Source organism: Argentina silus, assembly GCF_951799395.1.
Source record: "Argentina silus genome assembly, chromosome: 8".
Taxonomy (NCBI): Eukaryota; Metazoa; Chordata; class Actinopteri; order Argentiniformes; family Argentinidae; genus Argentina; species Argentina silus.
Window position 1 is genome coordinate 8,300,565 of NC_139662.1, and position 19,632 is coordinate 8,320,196.

A 19,632-nucleotide genomic window follows, 5' to 3' on the forward strand; every position below is an offset into this window, starting at 1 on the left:
GAGTGACTTGACTTTTGATTCATTTGTATACACCATAGAACCATCAGAACGGACTCAACATCCATACAAAATAACACCAAGAGCTGCAGATTCTTGTCAATGTTAAAGTGCAACATAAAATAAATCAGTGATCCTTATATATTTATGAATTTAGACCATAAGGTATTTTCTTTGCCTTTAAAATACACATCCACCAACTTACAGTAATTCATGTGATAATGTACAGTAACTTTGCTTATCCCACACCACTATAAAATATATTACACATAGCTTTCTAAAAAACAATTTGTTGTTCCACCATGGTGTGCAAGTTCATCTCTATACATCATGGACTAAAATTCTAAAAGTACAATCCAGGCAAAACAGCTAAAGTACATCACTCTTAAACAGAATAGTTTGCTCACCCATGCAAACAGTTTCATGATCAGAGGCACCAGTTCTCCATTAACTCAGGCACTGATTCAAACAAAGTTACAATCAATCTGTCATGACTAGCAGGTGCTCCCGTGTAAAGCTCAACAGACAATGAATGACTCCTGGAAGAAGAGAAGTATCACTGGTGTCGTTTCAAAGCAGAAGAGCAGAATGCTACAGTAACATGATCCTCCACGTCTTCATAGGGATGCTATAACAACAGTACATCATGTTGTATAAATCCTCTGGCAACAATCACAAATCCAAATGAGTAGCTACAGGCGATGCAGGGTTCCAGCCCTGGGGTTTGGAGAGAGTGGCTATTTGGTATGTTGTCTGTCTTACACCCACGTCTCAGGCTGACTCCTGGGGCCTTTGGGTTTTGAAAAACGACTCCCAAATCCTGGAGGCAGGAAACAGTTTTGTTTGTGTAAATATTAAATATTGTAAACATAACATTTTGGAACGTTTCACAATGAATGTTTAAAAAGGGATTTGGGGGGGATTAGTGTCGTGCAAGGCTAGGCAAGCCTACCAAATTTGAACATTGATGATGAGGCACCATAAGAAGAAGTGGGAGGAGGAGGTCCTGAGTGGTTAGGAACAAGCGGTGGAGCTGTCTTTGCTGAGAGACGAGGAAATTGACATATTTTTAGTTACCAGGGATACTAGTGAATATTCCAACTTGCTGTTACAATAAGGCAAAATATAACAACCGTAACAGAGATTTCAGTGACTTACGTTTGTGTTTGTTCCTAAAAAACAAGCTCTGAAAATAAAAAAACAAGACCAGAGACAATTGGTTTTAGACCATAATGTGATACCACTCAAAGCATCACCTTAGAATATTATAGAAACTCTAGAAGATCCTCTTTTTAGAAAACAACACACAATGTACAGTACGTGAGCTGTCAACAGCACAGTACAGCATGTGCAAGGCATTACCTTTGTTCTAGACATGCCCTTCCCACTGCTCTTGTCTGAGGGTCCCTCAGTGGTTCCAGTGCTGGTGGAAACCCTGTTGTCCACAAACTGAGGGGCCGCTGCTGCTGAGAAAGAAAAGATTATCATAAGATGTAATACAGTATAAGCCTTAATTCTGTGTTCAGTATAATCAAGAAGGGTTGGATTGGTGTGATTAGAATCGTTGTAAGAAAAGGAGGGGTCAGAGATGTATACTATACAAGGGCCTCAGTGTCAGTGAGGGACTGTGTTAGCGAGAGACTTTATTGTTGCGTTTCCGGGACCACTCACCACATCCTCCCCCAGCTACGGCCACAGGAGGCGGAGCCACCGGTTGAACAGTAGTCAACGGCTCTGTAGAGGAAACACACAATACATCCACATACCTTTTGATTTACTCAAAAACATGATCAACAACGCCTAACTTGAAAAGGAACCTGTTTGCCTTACAGTGGGCTCTCCCTGACATCACATCTGGATCGAGACTACCTTCTAGTGGCAGAAATAGGTACTTCTGCCTTCATTACGGTGACATTTGTACTCATCATGTCATCCATTATGATGACACGGCTGACTATGTAAGCAGCCTGGGTAGAATGACTCCATTCACGGCTCTCTATTGAGGCCTGTTGTTGTGTGAGGAAGTGGGGCCAAGAACAGCTGTGAAGAAGAAGTTTAAGTCAATCTAGTCAAGTTTATTAGCTGATCTCTCTAAAAGCTCACCAGAGTGATAGCAGAAGAAGTAGCAACAAGAAGAGAGACAGAAGAGTCAAGAATGCTCATGACTCAATACCTTACCTTGCCTTGAACCTTTCGCCCGAACACTCTGAGGGAAAATATCAGTACAAACGTGTGTTAATGCAGTCTACTTCACAAGCGGAATATCTGAGTCATGACCTGAATCACGAATGGGATCGGAAATGCTCTAGGCTGTTAATAGCCCTTGTAGTATGGGGATTGGCTGGCAGCAATGCATAATGTACAGTACCATTAAGATACGTGTTTGGTGTTTACAGAGTTCTCTCCAACCCTAATATCTCCCTACAGCCATGACAGCTAAGAGCAATCTGGCCTTGTTGGTCTCCATTACCTTGCTCCTGTTCATGACAACATCCAGGAATCTCGTAGGCTGGGAGTTCCCTGCCCATTCTGATGAGGTCCCAATCCTCTGAGAGGTTTTGGTGCCGGTCTGCAGGCAGGTGGCGCTGTTCGGGTGAACTGCACAATCAGTGCAAAGTCAGGTTAATTCAGTATATACAGAGCAGGTTAACAATTGCATCTGTTGATCCACTGCCTTTTTAAGACTGCCAGGGAAAGTCCTGTTACTTTATATGTATGTCTTTTATCAGTTTTGACCAGGGGGGTTCAGATGTTAACAATAGTCCTGTAATGATAGGTTGTATTTCCCGCAGAGTGTATTTCCCCCAGAGTGATGAAGAGGAGACATGTGCTCACCTTCCTCAGTGACCAGGAAGAAGGAGTCAGGGGTCCTCTCAGGCAGAGGCGGAGTCAGGCTATCACAGGCTTCACAATAACAGGAATCACAAGTCAGTGAGCAACCATACCTCCTACTCATGGCTATAATGACACAACGTGGAATATGTTCCTCATTTATCATGTTCCCATTTCCTCAGCACAGTGTGGATATCATTATTATAGATATGATGTAGAATTATATACCTCCAGATATAGTTCTATAATTGGGTTTTTCTGAACTAAGTAAATCAGCCTTTAGTTTCTGAGCCCCGACTACTTAGAATGATGTTGAAAACACACTCAAATTAAATTATCTTGTGTCACTTGGTCAATTTCATAAAGGATATGTCATCTGAGGAGTGTACATGTTTTCATTGATTATATTGTGGAAATTGACTTTGTAATTGATATGTAATTAATGAATTGTATTATGTTTGTCATTTGAATGTACATTTATGATCTGTTTCATGTTTGTAAAGCAGGGCTCCTCTGAAAAAGAGACCTTTCGGTAACCCCCCTTCCTTTAATAAAGGTTTAATAATAATATATCAGATTTCTACCAAGCGCAGATTGTTTTGAAGCTGAAAGTGGAACTGAATCCATACTGAGCTCATGTGTTACACTGTAGCCTGATCCTATAACACGTAAGTGATGATACCACCTGATCTTACCTTGAGGTGAAAAGGGAGGGGTCTGAGGGCAAGGAGGTGGAGGAGAGAGAAGATTTGGAGGTGGACCAGATACAGGAACGATGAGCGGAACTGAGGGTGGTACTGAAGTGGGAAGAGGCCAGACGAGGATTAGCAACACTTGCATATGGAATTGTCTAAATCTCAATTAGCACAGTTCTATAATAATAGTTATAAAATGCATCGTAGCACAATACTGTCTTGCTTATAGAATTAATCGTGTTTAACAGTGTTTTGGTGGGAAGTGATTATCAAAAATGACAACACAAAAACAAATAAAGTGAAATGATTTTGGATCAACAACCCAAGAAAAAATTACTTATTTGCCCTACTGAAAAACGTCTGTGACAAACTTACCTGAGGTTGTTATTCTCACTTTACAGCTCTGAAAGAGTGAATAGGTATGTTAGTGTACTCCATAGCAACAGTGTCTCATTTGAATGGTGGAGCTCTATCTGTTATCTTAAATCAAGGAAACAGTTGAAACATACGTGTAAGCTGTGTAAATCATAGACTGTTTACAAATGTAGAATAGACAGGCTACTCCCATGTGACAGGAAGTGACAAAACCTGTGACAAAACCTCCATCCTGTATCAGTGGAATGTCACAACTTGTACCTGGATGTGGGTGGAATGGCAATAGAATTGAGAGTGAAATGCTGTAAGCACCTATTCACAGTGATGCCTTGGGGGCATTGCTGTAACCCTATGCTGACTTGGCCCAGACCTAGGATGCCCACCTTGCTCCTTATCCAGGGTTTCTTCTCCACCTGAGCTGGCTTGTCCTCTGAACCTCCAGACCACTCAGCCGACATCCCAAACTTGCTGCTGCTGCTGCTGCTGCTGCTCTCTGCTGGCCTGTCCTGGACCACTTTCTCCACCGGAGCTGAGAGTGAGGCCAAGGAGAAGTATTTTTTTTAAGCAGTACTGTTGAATCAAGACTTTGACATTGTTCATGAACTTCTGCCGCCCGCAGCCACATCCTACCCTCATTGACAGCCAACACAAAGGATTCTGGGGTTCTCTCTGGTAGAGCGGGGACAGGTGAGGAGGGGCTCTCTGTGGACGAGATGACATAGAGGGAAGCGGGTGCGATGTGTGTTTTAACTGTTTTATTGTGGAGATGGGAGCACATAGCCCCAATTTCAGCCCACGTGTCCACTCACCATCTCTCCTGAGGGCTTCGGCAGCAGCGTTGGCTGGGATGATGACCTCCAACCTCCCACTGGTATCACGCTGGCGCTCTGAGGGGACACAGTCACAGCTTTAAGGGGACATTGTAGTGTTGAGATTGTGATACATAAGGTGATGATGTGTGTTTATTACAGAGATAGGAACACAAGATGGCCCATGTCAGACTCACGTGTCCACTCACCAATCCTTCTGAGAGCTTCGGCAGCAGCGTTGGCTGGGATGATGACCTCTAACCTCTCACTGGTATCACTCTGGCACTCTGGGGGACACAGTCACAGCTTTAGGGGGACAATGTAGTGGTGGGATATGCGGTACTGTATGTTTGTTTCAGTTGATAATACAAACGACTCCTAGAAGGACTTGGTTTTTTTTCTACTTCAATGCTCAAGGCCAGTGCTAACAAATTGATCCAAGTTTATTCCAGATTCTAGATTGATCTAAAGCGTTCAGCATTGTAACAATATCAACCTGTATCTGCAGCTGCATCCAGAAAATATGAGTCAGGGGTCCGCTCGGGTAACGGAGGAGGGTCCTCATCTACGGAAGCAACGACTGCCCCTATAGAGAAGCATACAATTAAACACACACACACACCCTCATCTTACACTGTCATAGATACAGTAATGTACTATTGACACAGACAGATATACCCTCTGACCTGGGGCAGTGGTGGGCAGCACTGGCAGCTCCAGTGGCAGGTCGTTGAGAGTCAGACCAGGCCCGTTAAATGCCCACCTCAGGTCCTCAGTTGACCACTGGGTGGTCTCAGTGACCAGTGGTGAGTTCAGCGGAGATTCAGGCCCAAAGTAGGGGTCCTCCACTGTGAGACAGAGTGAGTTGGAGACCACAGGAACCAGGTCCACGTTCTCCACGTGGACCTGGTTCAGGGCTCTGTCAGTGGCCTCCTGCCCCTGGGTCGGGGTGGTTCTGATGGGCTCGTTGTGGCTGAGGTCCGGGCTGGTGGGTAGGTTGGTAGACAATGTCTGGAGGAGGTAAGGTCTCTCCAGCTCCCTTTGCCTGAACCTGTCTCTGTCTCTCATGGCATTGAGGATGTCTGAGGGGGAGCGTGGGTCACCAACACACTCCTCTGATGCAGCAGAGTGGACCAACGGTGTGAGGTGATTGGGTGTTCCACCAGGTTCCTCCCTCTGTGGGCGCCTGGAAGACAACAGCAGTTACCCATCAGTGTCATGTTTACATCGAAACAGTTATGCTTCAAGAGGAATTAATCTCTCAGTGATTGTATTTATTGTTTCAATAAGTAGTAAGTTAGAATGATGAGAGTGAATCCATGTTCAGCTTTGGCCGTGACAGCTTACTGCATAGTTCAAGCGCATTCAAGTTTAACGTTCAGCATTGTCAACATTTTGATTTTGCTACAGTACAGAGATAGCAGTACAGTGATACACAGTAGCCTTAGAGGTTTGTAGCGATGCAAATCCTCAAGTGTCAGATTTATTGGACAAGATATGGTTATGTCCTTCCCTACTTCTGTTCTCTCTTTGTCTCCAGTCTATACTGTGGTTGTGGTTGTGGTTGTGGTTCTTGGTTCAGTTCCAGTCCAGATTCCTCGCTCAGGTCAGAGAGGTCACTCTCACTGGCTGTTGGGATGGGAGAGGGGACCGCTGGTACCTGCACAGTTCAACAGAACGACATTCTCGTTCTTTCATTGTCGACACAAAAACACATTCAAGAAGCTAAGAAGAAGACCTCACTCCATAAGGCTGAATAGGCAAAGATCTGTCCGTATTTCATATTTATATATGTTTTATAATATTAATATATACCCCTGACAGAATGTATTCTTAGCCTTGAAGTATGAGTACATATTACTGTTAGAGTGTTTTTTCCAAACAATGTGTCAATCTGACTAACATATCCGCAGCAAGCTTACTGAAATAGTATGTCCATACAGAAACCATTATGACATGCTCTCAATCTCTGTGGCCCTGCTGCTTTCTTCATTTGAGGTTCACTGTTACCACTGAGCATGTGATGATCACACTGCCTGGTTTACCCAGAGTGTATCGCTCTCTCTCTCTCTCTCTCTCTCTCTTTCTCTCTCTCTCTCTCTCTCTCTCTCTCTCTCTCTCTCTCTCTCACCTCCTGTCTGCTGGTGGGGTGTGGCGAGGCCATGGACTGGAGGTACTTCTCAAACAGGAACTTGATTGTTCGGTAGACCAGCTCATACTGCTCCTGGTGGGTGGGGGGGGGGACAAAACTGGTTCTGTTAGTTCATATCAGCTGCATGAGGAGATTTCAGAGAAGCATTTGACACCGATAGTCATGCAGCACTTTCACACAAAGGGGGGAGTCGCTCACATGGCTAAAAATATGTTGTTCTCCTTGTTGCAGATGTTAGCGTGTACAGTGGTTTGGATGCCAGATACAGTGAGATATAGGCTTATGGGAAGATAATACCTGAGGCGAAGGCTTGTCATGAAATATGTGTATGTCGTTATGGCTACAAGCAGAACCATCTAGAATATGAATGAATAGAATATGAGTTTCACCTTGGTTTGCACCACTGAGGGCCTCTGTTTTCGCATGTCGTGAACCAGGTCATAGATGCTGAAGTCCTCTGTGATCAGCTAGAAATAAGCAAACATATTTGATGAACAGAACTGACCACGCACACACACACACACACACACGCACATGCACACGCACGCATGCGCACATGCACACACACACACACACACACACACACACACACACACACACACACACACACACACACACACACACACAGTAGTGAGCCCAGATAGAGCAGTCTTTTGCCCCATGCTTAGAGGAGATAGTACAGTGCAGTTCAGTACAATGTATATCTCTCTCACCTGTGTCTTCACCAGGTTCCAGGTGTAGTCAATGGCGCACAGAGCCCCAGTTCTACCACAGCCAGCACTGGAGAACCAAGATCACACAGGCACACACAACAGGGTCACATACAAAACACATTATCACACTGAATTACAGTCTACATCTATTTATGACTGTCAACAACAATGTCAACACCAAATCCTCATTTAAATACACATGAAATATCACAACACATATCATTTACAGTACAACCTGGCCAAAGTGGTGGGCTAGTATGAGTACTAGGCTATAAAAGGCTATTCATACATTTAGATGATACTGTAAGAACTTTATAATTCAACACTTTTTTCCCCCATTGAGCACAATGAAGCATCTATCTGAGATACATGTATTCGCTCTTTGGCACCACAACCTCCAAACAGCAGTATAGTGTGTCTACTCAGTATGACAAGTCACATCACCGCAGGCTGCAATTAGCGCCGTTCAAAACCCTGCCAGGGCTGTCAACTCTGCACATGTCCTCTGCTGATGCCTGCCTTCCTGCCTGCCTGCCTGCCAGCCTGCCTGCCTGCCTATGTGCCTGTCTGCCTACGTGCCTGTCTGCCTGCTACTACCACTAGACACTAAAAAGTATATACAAATACCATATCAGTGGAGACACTGTTTATGTATCACTTTTGGGAGCAAAACATTTACCTCACTCCTCTGGTTGTCTATACAGTAGTATGATGCCCTCCTATGTTCACTCCTGTGGGGTGACTGGGAGCAGAGGCACATATAAATAGAATGAGTGTTCTACACATGCAATCATAATGATTACCATAGCATCTTTTGGTGTACTAAGGCAAATTGCCATGGTTCTGAGGGACCATGTATGGTTCTACTCATTCTATTTCTATGCACGGGCATGCCTGTGACTGAACATTCCGTTCCTGGGAGCTCATCTCTACCAGGAGGTGCGGGCATGTTGTGATCCCTCTGGTGCCACACCTCCATGCCAGGCTGGCAGACACAACACTACTACCGCACTCCTAACGACGGAATACCTCTAATTATATAAACCACTAAATACTCTACATCGTCATATTAATGCCTCAGGTACAGTGTTCCATCTGGTAGGGCTGGCTCACTTGAATGGGGAACCAGCTGGACCCAGAATGGGGGATGCTTATCAGGTATCACGTAGTGAAAGTGAATCACTTCTCGAATGTCATAGAGGATGTCTAGTCGTGTCTTTCTTGAGTGTGCGACACATGACTAGCTAACAGGCCTCGTCAAACATGTTGAGCAACTTTCCAAGAGGGGGCCAACTCATGGAATTTCCATGTGTCACTGCGGTCACAGAAACAGCTAGGCTGGAAACATGCTGTGTTGTTCTGTGTCTTTGTCTTACTCATGACAGAGAGAGCTAAAGGAGGAAAGGGTTGAAGAGAGGGTTGAAGAGACACCCTTTTGATTGTGCAGTGAGTATGGAGTTCTAACAGTAACTTGCAGGTATGAGAAACAATTGTTCAGCTGTAACCATGGCTTTAGAGGTGAAATGTGTTCCCACCTAGTGGGCTGTTAGCCATCCGCCCACACACACTTCCTGTCTGTCGAAGAGAATGGGGAGGCTCTTAACCCACAAAGGGGGGCAAGAACAGGATGCCTATAAGATACGTTCCACCCACAGAAGTATCACTGTTTCAGAAGGTAGGACCCCCCCTCCCCCTCCACCGCCACCCCCCATCCCACCTGCATCAGACACGAGTCACTTTCAAAGTGAACATAATGTCTTTTCTGTAGGTCTATTTTTGTCATGCTTTGAATCAACTCTGCATCATCTCACAATGAGTCAAACCTCAGATCTTAACCAAAAGCCATCTATGACAACGATGCACAGAATACAGAGACTTGCTTCATCATGTAAAAGTTAGCCAGGTTGTGTATTAAACCACATTGAGTTTATCTCCACACACTAAGTTAGGGTTACCATGTCATGTCGAGGTTTATTCCATAGGGTTATCTTATTAGGCATCCTACCAGAGAGTCAGGGCTAGGGCTAGGGCTAGGGCTAGGGCTAGGGCTAGGCCTAGGGCCAGGGCTAGGTCTAGGGTTTAGGGCTAGGAGAGCTGACCTGCAGTGGATACAGATGGGTACGTCCTCATGGGTCTGGTATGAATGCATCTCCGTCAGCAGCTCCAGGATCGGGGGTATGGAGTCTGGAACACCGTGGTCGGGCCAGTTCACATACTGCAGCTGTCGCAGACTGCGGCTCCACTGGAGGACACACACACACACACACACACACACACACACACACACACACACACACACACACACACACACACACACACACACACACACACACACCAGGACACACAGTTCACTTACTGTCATTGCCACTCAGAGCACAGGGGGAACCCTTATGAGATTTGTGTTAGTTTAAGGAGATGGATGGGATCCTAAAGGCCCTGCGACAGACCAGTGTCCTGTCCAGGAGTTGTGGTTGTACATCAAGCGGCCTCATGCTACAGCAATAGGAGATAGGCCCTATTGGTCGTTCTGGATTGCATGTTCCAGTGCACAAGGATACTTAGTCTTACTATGGCATGCTTGGCACCACCAACAGTACAGTGCAATTGCGCACTGCTCGACATGACACATCTCTGTGAGATCAAAGTGATCAAATTGCATAATGACGGTACAGTAGCCTGCACCGAACCTCCCACTAAATATTCCATTCCACATCTGTGACCACAATAGTGTTTTTAAGATTCATATCTTGTCTGCAGACTGTAGCCATTATAGTGCTGAAATCTGCGATTCATCTTTTAGGATTATCTCCACAACTTAGTTTCCAATGTGGGTATAAACAGGGTTTACATTGCGGTAGGTCACCCTCAAGGTCCTTGTCACATGGTCCCCTTTACTCTCCTCAGAGTCCTGCAAACAAATACACAGAGTTGGCAGTTTAGCATTCTTTTTCTCAAAGAACAAAAACATGCTTATTCTTGCTTTCTTTTAACACGGGAATGACATTGGTGTAAATCGCTTAACATATGGTTGACAAATGTTGTGTTGTCCTTCTGAGTATATCCTATACTGTGGAAGACCCTAGACTTAATGTGCTAAAAATCAGTTTATCAATACATTTGCTGTAAGTGCCTCACGTTATAAATCGGGGGTACTAAACTTTCACTAAGGTTGTATTAATTTCCCATTTCAAGTCATCACCGTGGTGATGATCACAAAGAGAAGTTGGATATAGAATAGACCTCACAGGCAGTTGTAGACTTGTCAGAGGACAAGAAACAACCAAAACAGGAAATGGTCAAAGAGTGGGAGGAAATACTCACGCAGTAAATAGTGAACGGGTCACATACAAATGCCTCCTCTTTTTTCTCCGGCCAGTAGCGCTCACACTTTTTCTGCAAAAGAGACACATACATGTCTAAAACTGCAAACGTACAGCAACATGCATTTCTACAATGACTTAATACAGAATACAAATGCATTGTGGAGCAACAACATATGTCATCATCCACCGTGTGGGGCTTATTAGAAGACAGGATGTGGTCGGTAAAACCACACAGGACAGACGAATACAACAATTTGTCCTCGTTCAAAACACACATGCGGTACTCTTAACATTCAATAACATTTAGCATGCAATGAGAGAGAGAATGTGTGTGTGTGTGTGTGTGTGTGTGTGTGTGTGTGTGTGTGTGCATGTTAAATTGTGGAGAGCACTTACCCTGCCCATCTCAAACTCCCTGCACACCATTACTATGACCTGACATAAGACAAGACCACAATCAGTCAAAAAGTCAACATGACACAATAATACGAGGTAGAGAGAGAAGAGAGAGAGAGATTGGGGTACAGCAGGGCACACCTCCATGTTGTACTCCCAGAGCATCCTCCAGAAGTCCAGGACGGTGTGGGGCAGGGGCCCCTGGGTGGCGATGTAAGCCCTGGAACCAGACACTCCCTGGGGACGCACAGGGCATCGGGAAACATGGAGGTAAACAGTAATATAAGCACTGTGGATTCATTACTTCTCTTTGGTCAAACACCTGCTGAGACACCATGGTAGTTTTAAGAACTCTATCACCATCTGGCTGATGTTAGGATAGTAAAGGGTAAACAGCAGGAAGACATTGACTGGGGTCTTTACCAGACTCGCCCACTCCCCCTCCCCCTACCTTGATGAAGCTGGCATTAATGTAGTCTGTGTCATGTTGGGAGGTGGTGAGGGACAGCTTCACTCTGCTGTGGTCAACTGAGGAGATATGGGGACAGAGACAGTTGCTACTTTATCTATCGACATTATGGCTGGAGGTTGTCCTGATCACTATGACCTGCACCTGACCAGACTACACTAGGGCCAAGTGTATTTTTCCTAGTTAGGTTATGTGGTTAGTAAAACCTCCAGGCCTCTGACAAGTGATACATGAGGACCCCTGCAGAATGAAATCGCACAATTGAGGTTCTTGTTCATCAGACGGTACTGTACCGCCTCATCAAAATCAGGGGAAAAAGGTCACTCACAGGGAACGATGTCCTTGTATCGGTTCTTCTTCACGTTCTCCGCCTTGTCTGCTGCCTTGGTAGGATACGTTCTGTCATTGCGGTACTTGATGGACTGGCTTTTCAGCTTCTGCAACAGAGAAAAGTGGGTTTCAGAACACAACCACATACAGTATTCATGGAACGTTTTGAACTGTAGAATTTTGTTTTTGTTATTCTCTGCTGTGAGTTCAGTCACCCACTAGAAAACCAGAGGGTGCTGAGGAGTGTGGGATGCCATGACGATGGAGGCACGGTACACAGCAGACCGACATTACCCATGATTCATGGCGCACACACGTCAGACATGACACCGTCAACAGAAAAGATCATGAAGATGATTATGTAAAACAGTGTTGACCTTGCCCATCACGATAGCACTGAGACTCCAACTCACTGTTGTACTGATCGTTGTTATCATCCACAGAAGAACCTGTTCTTGCTGGAGAGATAGTTTAAAAGTGAGAGGGAAGCAGGTTTATTTATGTGTTTGTGACTCTGGTCAAGGTTCGAATTATGATGGTGGGTTTCTTTGTTTGTCTGGAAATATGAGCAAGTCATGTTCCTGTCCCTGAGTTAGGGAAGTCCTCACAGTGTGGCCGCCAGTAGTTTCACTTCTCCTCTCCAGTGTTGAGTTCTCGTAATTTGTCCTCTCAGCTAGGGTCGGTCTGGTAGGGGTGTGGGTAAAACTGTGACAAACTGCTTGAGCTGTCCTTCAGTACGGGGGGGGGATGGGGGTGGCATGGCTCGTATCCATTTGCATTTCTGACTGGAAACAGACATGACCGCAGACTCAACTAAGAGGACTTCCACTCGTCAATGACTTGAGGAGTGACTGACACTCCAAATAAAGACACGGCATACCCCTCCCTGTTTCCAACACACTGGTCTTTTTGTTCAGGCCTGGTTCTCACAGTTCTACACAGTCAGAGTAGACCTAGCAGACCATCTGCAGCGCTTAGATCACAGAGCTCTTTTTGTTCCAAAAGGAAGTGATGCAAGGTCTTATTCCCCCAGGGTGGACAGGGTGGCAGGGGCATGACACCAGCAGGGTGGCTTGTGGAGAGCAGGGCGCCGCCCTCAGTCACAGAGGTGTCGCTCATCCATATGTGATGTCATCCTGGGAACCAAGACCATGGAGCAGCCAGAGGCAGGGGTGCAGCATGGGTGTGTGCCTGCGTGTGTGTGTGTGTGTGTGTGTGTGTGTGTGTGTGTTTGTAACAATATAAGAGTGTGTGTGTGTGTGTGTGTGTGTGTGTGTGTGTGTGTGTGTGTGTGTGTGTGTGTGTGTGTGTGTGTGTGTGTAAAAACATGATCATGCAGAGCTGCCGATGGTTGGTGGGGGGTTGTTCTGCATCAGTCACATATCATTTGCCTGTAGATTTCCTTCCTCATTTAGGGGGCCTTCAGTGGTAGGCAGCAGCACAGTTAGAGGAAGCTAAAAAAGCAGTAGTGGGGACCATCACGGCTCACAGAAAAACCGCAAAGGCAGTAGCCTACAGTATGTCACTCTCCTTAATATAATAGTCAAAAGTACGTCACTCTCCTTCATAATATCTTCTTTCTTTTGTGAAATACTAATGACATTAGGCAAATTAGGCAGCCCTTTGGCTTACCACAGAACTTTTTATGTGACCACTAACACACACACACACACATATGAAGAAATACATCACATGCATTGTATACAAAGACACATGACATGTAAACGTAAATGTTTACATGAGAAACAGGGGGAAACAGATCTGTGCCGGAGAGAAACCCCTTGCAAAGAAAGAGATGGACTCACCAAGAACTCCCCGACGAAGCCACACTCTGCCTCCTCCTCCTCAGCCTCCTTGCTCTCTACTTGGGCCACGAAGCCCCTCAGTATCCCGCCTTGGTGCTCCATGGATGGGCGCGTGCTGCCTGGGACGGGCCGGCTCTCTCAGGCATGTCAGGACACAGAGGGCCACAGGGCCATGGAGGAGTCAGGGGGTCTCAGGGCTGGGAAGGTGAGGCGGGGGGGGGGGGGGAGGAGGAGGGGGGGACGCTGGGGTATGTCTGCTCTGAGGGTGGGGTGGGGGGGGGGGATGGAGGCTGATGAGAGCAGTCTACAGCAGCTCTCACTCAACGCTGAGGAACTATGGTAAGGCACAGTTAGAGAGCCGTCTTAGAGGAAGCAGCAGCCAGCTAACAGGTTCTGTGGTCAGATAAAAAATATCGCCGCGCCCCCTTGGCTGTCTCTCACTGGGTCCTAGAGGCGCCCCACGTTGATCAGGAAGCACCTCGACAGTCTGTGTGGGAGAGAAAGTGAGAGAAAGAGAGAGAGAGAGAGAGAGACACACACACACACACACCCGCTCAGAGAGAGGGAAAGGGAGATACTGTAGATGCACACACACATACAGGCTTGAACAGCTGTTCCAAGCCAGTCAGAGTCAGAGTGTGCCAGAGGCCGCCCAGCCTGTTGTATCACATTCAGGACACACAGGAGGGAGGAGGCGAGGGAGGGGCGAGGGAGGGGCCAGGGGGAGGGAAGGAGGGAGGCAGGCAGGCAGGCAGGCAGGCAGGCAGGCAGGCTGGGGTCCTGTCTGACGAGTATCTCCCTCTTTCTGGAATTCTCCTCCAGAGCCCAGCTGGTCCATGGCACCCCAGGCACAGAGCATCCACCACTTTAGTACAGTAGAATGTACCTCCTAGTCGCAGCCCACCTAGGAGAACTAGCCCTCTGAGGGCTGTTGAACTTACTGGCAAGATTGTAGAGATGCTATGCAGTATGGTCGAAATGGTTTAACGTCAACAGTTGTTTCCTTAGTACTGCTATGAGAGTGGTAGCTGGACTTGTATAGAAGAATTCATGGGTAGATAACAATAATAGTCAACTTACCAATAGTGCTCATGTCCACGATACGGGTAAGCTATGCTGAGCCTCTTGGTGAGATATACTTGGTACATTCACTCTCTGTCACGTAGTGAATATTGCCAAGCCTCTCAGGTGCTGTGTCACCAGATGGACACAGAGCAGAGCACCCTTCGAAAGAGGCTTAGAGCACAGCTGACTCAGGTCACGTTTCAGGTTGGGTACAACTCATCTATACTGATTAGCCAATATAGCAGCTTATCCAGCAGTACGAAAGCATGGTGACAGATCTGAAGTGATTGCGTTGCATTCAGTATGACTTGGCACTTTGGGTTTAGCATGGAATGGAGGGAAATGACATGGGCATCACAGACCATATGAGGATTATATGAACATGCTCTCTGTTTTTGTTTGGCATTCACAGCGACTGTAACAAAGGAAGATCCTTTGGGTCTGTTTTCTATCTATTGGGAAACAAAATGAGGAACTTACAATCACCATTCAACAGGTTATTCTCTCTGTCCATGTGTGTCGTAGGGTGACATCTAGTGGCTGATTTGTACAACTGTATCTTGCAGTGGAACTGTGAGGTGGGATTAGTCCATGGTGTTGACACCATAAAGGAGGCACAAAGAGCCCTTTCTTTTGAAGCTGCTATTCAGGATTACCAGGAATATGTTTGCGACCTAAAATGCTCCCTCATCCATCTCAAAATGAAATGAAAACACAACAGAGGCTGTAAAAATATATATATATATATCTATAATAAAATCTATAAATAAGAAATAAGGAAGAAAGAAAGAAATTATATAATGAAACCAAAACCAATTTCTCACCTTTTTGACACTAATTTGTTGGTAAAATAAGATTGTGAATTATGGTGAATTATGCTATGTGACTATCAGTTAAAAGAATGTATTAAGTCCCATCACTTTGTTTTGTTCAGGTTGCACAGAGCAGATGTGAAAACCCCATCCTGTAACGGTCAGGCTAGTGAACCCAAATGCCGAACACAGAGAAATAGACAGATGATGGTAAAACCCAAATGATGGGTGTATTTATTGTGGAAGCAAGGTAGAGCTAGTGAGAGGATGAGGAGACCAAGGCAGAGAGGGGCTAAGCAGAGTTCTGGTACGGGCAGTACAGAGGTGACGGGGCCTGGGGCGAGGAAACCAACCGGGGAGAGAGAGAGAGAGAGAGAGAGAGAGAGAGAGAGAGAGAGAGAGAGAGAGAGAGCCAGAGAGCCAGAGAGAGCAGGGGAGGAAGGGTACTGTAGGCTTGATGACACATACTGCTGGTAGAGTAGAGGATGTCACCCACCACAGTCGACTTCAATAGCAACCCTGCGTCTTTTTTCATTTGGAGTTCTTCATACTTTCTTCATACTCATCAAGTTTTTCATACTTTGTCTTACCATGAAGAGAATGCTTTGTCTCCTGTTGCTGTGTCACTGTGAGTACTTTAATAACAACTCAATGTTTTCTAATTGTTAATGAGAACATTCATTTATCATATCAAGTTTATTATTACCTTATTTGATATCAAGCATTTAAAAAGAAAGAAAAAAGATCTTTAGGGAAGAACTCCGAACAGAAGGTCAGAATTCTGAAGAGGAGAAAATCATTTCTCATTGTTCAATTGGAATTGCATGTACATTTTGCTCTTGGTAGCAGTTTAGATATTTTCTCCATCGGTCCACGATTCAAATCCTCTCATTAAAGAGGACTCTAGATCATGAAGTGATATACTGTAGGTCTCTAAACAAACACACTCTAATGCTATAAATGTTTGGATAGATTTAGATTACATTTACATGGCTGTTGCGGACCTAATTGCTGTATATCTTGTGCCCTAACTAAGCAGAGAGGATGTGACCTTGTTATACAAGTCTGTGGTTTTGTAAGGCGCTGTAGCCTGAGCAGGCTTGACCAACAATACAGCTTCAGTTCCTTATTGCTTCATGAATAAGACAAATGTACTTTAGATGAATGTAATTGTTAGTCGCTCTGCATAAGAGCGTCTGATAAATGACTAACATGTAAATGTAATGAAGTGACATATTTATTTTCCAGCAAGTGTTCAGCTCCGGTGTGATAAAACACAAATCCAAGCCAATCTTGGAAGTAGATTTGATCTGGTCTGCAATTACCAAACAAGTAGGTTCCTGTACAGTAAGAAGTATTGGTGTCTTGGAGAGTCAAGAGCCACCTGTGTGGTTCTGGTGGATACAGAAGGCCTCGCCAACACTGAACAAAGGGCTCGGATCATAGATCGTCAGCAAAGAGGGCTCTTGATCTCCATGACAGGTCTCAAGTTAGAGGATACTGGAATTTACTGGGTTGGGATTGACAAAGTCTACGCTGACATCATGATTACAGTCCATCTAACTGTCACAGAGGGTAAGACTATATCCAGAATTTCATATTCTTTTCCTTTGTTGAAAATAAATCAAATGTATCATTTTTTTCTCCAACTTCACTCTTTGTATCATCCAAATAACAGTCGCTGTGTCCAAACCGCTGGTATGGCCCCTGAGTTCCATGAAGGACAGTTGCTGGGGACAGCCAGTCACAATGCGCTGTGGCAGCGTAAGCGGCACAAATGTTCACTACTCCTGGTACCAACACGCTCGTCCCCGGGACATCCAGATTCAGACCTCATCAGACCTGCAGCTCCACTGTGGCATCGTGGAGGAGGACAGGCAGTACTACTGTGGAGCCAGGAACACTGTGAGCAACCAGCATAGTGGGATTGTTTCTCTCAACGCTCTGCAGCTTGAGGAGGAGGACTGCATCTATAGCATTGATATTGAGAGTAAGTGCCATGGAAATAGTTTGGGGTAAAACAAAATTAAAAGCATATCATGTGGCAGAACAAATCAACAAATCAACAAAATGACACCAGGTCACATTTGCTCAATGTTGTTACTATAGTAATCACACAGTTACTAAACAGGTATAGAGAAACTTCATGTTACCAAGTGTTACTATACCAAGTAAATTTCCCCTTGACTGTTTTGACTATATCTCTATGTGACTATATCTCTACTTTCCGACACCATCAGGCCAACGTGGCTATGACTGCAGTGACAGGCTGAAGACTAGCACCGCCCCACTTCTGAGTACTTGCCATGTTACTGAGCAACCCTACCACACTGGGAGCAGAAACGAGTCCACATTCAGCAGCAACCAAACAGAGCAGGACTGGCTTCACATTAGGTAAAAAGCCATTACACGTCAAAAACCATGTCAATGTGATTTGCCTTGAGGGTTAGCAATGGTGCTACTTCTGTTGAGTTGGTTTAAGTGTAAAACTAGTTTTGCGGCCAGTGGTGTAAAGTTCCTGTTGTGAGGTACAGAACTGTAGCAGAACACTTTTCGGTGGGACATGAGTGAAGGGGAAACTATATAAAAAATATATTCTATGCATGCTTTTCAAATGAAAAGAGTTTCATTTCAATATTTTGTGTTTCAGGGCATGGACAGGGTTACCTCTGTGGTATGAGGTGCTGCGCTGGCTTTTTCTTGCTTCCCTGCTGGCAACTGTGTGTATCGTGCACAAGTTTACACAAGTGTGTGATCAAAATGTCCCTATCAATGACAATACCAATTTTCTTATGCAAACTGACCCTTTATGTTCAAGGATCTGAGTCTCCAGGAGAGCAGATAAGAGGAATTATGTATAGTTCTAGCTAAAGAAATTCATGAGATTCATTGAAAAATTCTCAAAACGTACATATATTTAATATCAAGCTGAAAATGTATAATGATGAACTGATAGAATAAATAATGCATGTGTTATCTGTTCATCAGTACGCTATATGGTACATTTGGCTGTAGGTTTGATGATTAAAATGTACATATTCATATAAATAAAGCATTTCTTTATTTCCCATGTATTTTCAATAAAACCTGTTTGCTCACGCATTCGTTCTTTAATAACAAAAGCATCTCAATAGGCATACAGCAGATACAGTCCTTGCCCCTCTACACACATTGAAAAGAAAGCAAAAAATAAGAAGCAGAAAACAGTACAGGTCTCTGAGAATGTGAAGAGCCCCAGTTGGCCTCATGAGGGCAGTAATGATCCTGTCAGTCATAATGAAGTTTTACACATCATGATATTGTGACAGTGATAGTTTATTTGCTAAATAACATATGACCAAGCTACCAGTCATTTTCTCACTTTTGCTAGCTTCCATGTACAGTACATCTTCTTTAGTTTGGTGCCATAGCATGCTTACCAGGGTATATCCCCAGCCAGCCACTTTGTAATGTCACCTAAAGCCAGGAAACACAGAATACACCTGTGGATCTGTGCTGATTATCACCTCATCTGATTGATTAAGAGTTTGTTTCTCCTGGAATTGATTATCTGTACTCATATGACCTCCTTAATCCTTGTATTGTAATATACATAGAACACATCTGATAACCTTGGTCAACGTCAACATGTTAAAACAATAATGTCATATTAGGAACTGAGACACTCAAATATAAACTTTAGAGAATCATTTTTAATGTACAGGTAATTTCACTGTGATAACATTTTGTTTGGGGGGGGGACGTATGTTATACGTATGTTATACGTATGTTACGTGATGCTTATCATTGTTCTTGTGAACCTCCCAGGAAATCATCATAGAATGGAATGTTGTTAAAATGACGGCATATGAGTTAGTGT

General features: G+C 44.7%; 2 protein-coding genes across 4 annotated transcripts; one reads left to right on the forward strand and one right to left on the reverse strand.

Annotated features, from left to right (window-relative positions):
- Positions 1-90: 90 nt before the first annotated feature.
- On the reverse strand, positions 91-14,461 carry ptpn22 (protein tyrosine phosphatase non-receptor type 22). Of its 3 annotated transcripts, none has more exons than XM_083675563.1 (28): positions 13,897-14,461; positions 12,090-12,198; positions 11,744-11,820; positions 11,434-11,529; positions 11,293-11,331; positions 10,895-10,966; positions 10,422-10,481; positions 9,673-9,815; positions 7,574-7,640; positions 7,250-7,327; positions 6,840-6,932; positions 6,226-6,368; positions 5,395-5,894; positions 5,205-5,294; positions 4,906-4,995; positions 4,709-4,786; positions 4,530-4,601; positions 4,283-4,428; positions 3,900-3,927; positions 3,525-3,626; positions 2,833-2,901; positions 2,468-2,595; positions 2,176-2,203; positions 1,669-1,731; positions 1,360-1,463; positions 1,156-1,183; positions 950-1,039; positions 91-817 (listed from the first exon to the last, which is right to left on the reverse strand). In XM_083675563.1, the coding sequence occupies exons 1-28, from the start codon at positions 13,996-13,998 to the stop codon at positions 756-758; spliced, it is 2,757 nt and encodes a 918-aa protein (XP_083531689.1). In that variant the 5' UTR covers positions 13,999-14,461; the 3' UTR covers positions 91-755. The 3 variants fall into 3 exon arrangements, with proteins under 3 accessions (XP_083531689.1, XP_083531691.1, XP_083531690.1); XM_083675565.1 differs by having other exon boundaries at positions 4,918-4,995; positions 13,897-14,460; XM_083675564.1 differs by having other exon boundaries at positions 1,360-1,460; positions 13,897-14,460.
- Positions 14,462-16,289: 1,828 nt separating this feature from the next.
- LOC310809034 (uncharacterized protein) lies at positions 16,290-18,837 on the forward strand. Its single transcript, XM_083676156.1, has 5 exons — positions 16,290-16,401; positions 17,022-17,348; positions 17,452-17,763; positions 18,014-18,167; positions 18,424-18,837. The coding sequence occupies exons 1-5, from the start codon at positions 16,365-16,367 to the stop codon at positions 18,596-18,598; spliced, it is 1,005 nt and encodes a 334-aa protein (XP_083532282.1). The 5' UTR covers positions 16,290-16,364; the 3' UTR covers positions 18,599-18,837.
- The last annotated feature ends 795 nt before the right edge of the window (positions 18,838-19,632 follow it).

What these genes read in the sequence shown, in the direction of transcription:
- ptpn22 (XM_083675563.1), bottom strand. Translation starts at nt 13,998, where the DNA reads ATGGAGCACCAAGGCGGGATACTGAGGGGCTTCGTGGCCCAAGTAGAG. An exon ending in TTAATGCCAGCTTCATCAAG is followed by an intron (nt 11,530 to 11,743) that starts GTAGGGGGAGGG and finishes GTGCGTCCCCAG; the next exon opens with GGAGTGTCTGGTTCCAGGGC. An exon ending in CCCATCTGTATCCACTGCAG is followed by an intron (nt 7,641 to 9,672) that starts GTCAGCTCTCCT and finishes TTGGTTCTCCAG; the next exon opens with TGCTGGCTGTGGTAGAACTG.
- LOC310809034 (XM_083676156.1), top strand. Translation starts at nt 16,365, where the DNA reads ATGAAGAGAATGCTTTGTCTCCTGTTGCTGTGTCACT. An exon ending in TCTCCTGTTGCTGTGTCACT is followed by an intron (nt 16,402 to 17,021) that starts GTGAGTACTTTA and finishes TTTATTTTCCAG; the next exon opens with CAAGTGTTCAGCTCCGGTGT. An exon ending in CAGGACTGGCTTCACATTAG is followed by an intron (nt 18,168 to 18,423) that starts GTAAAAAGCCAT and finishes TTTGTGTTTCAG; the next exon opens with GGCATGGACAGGGTTACCTC.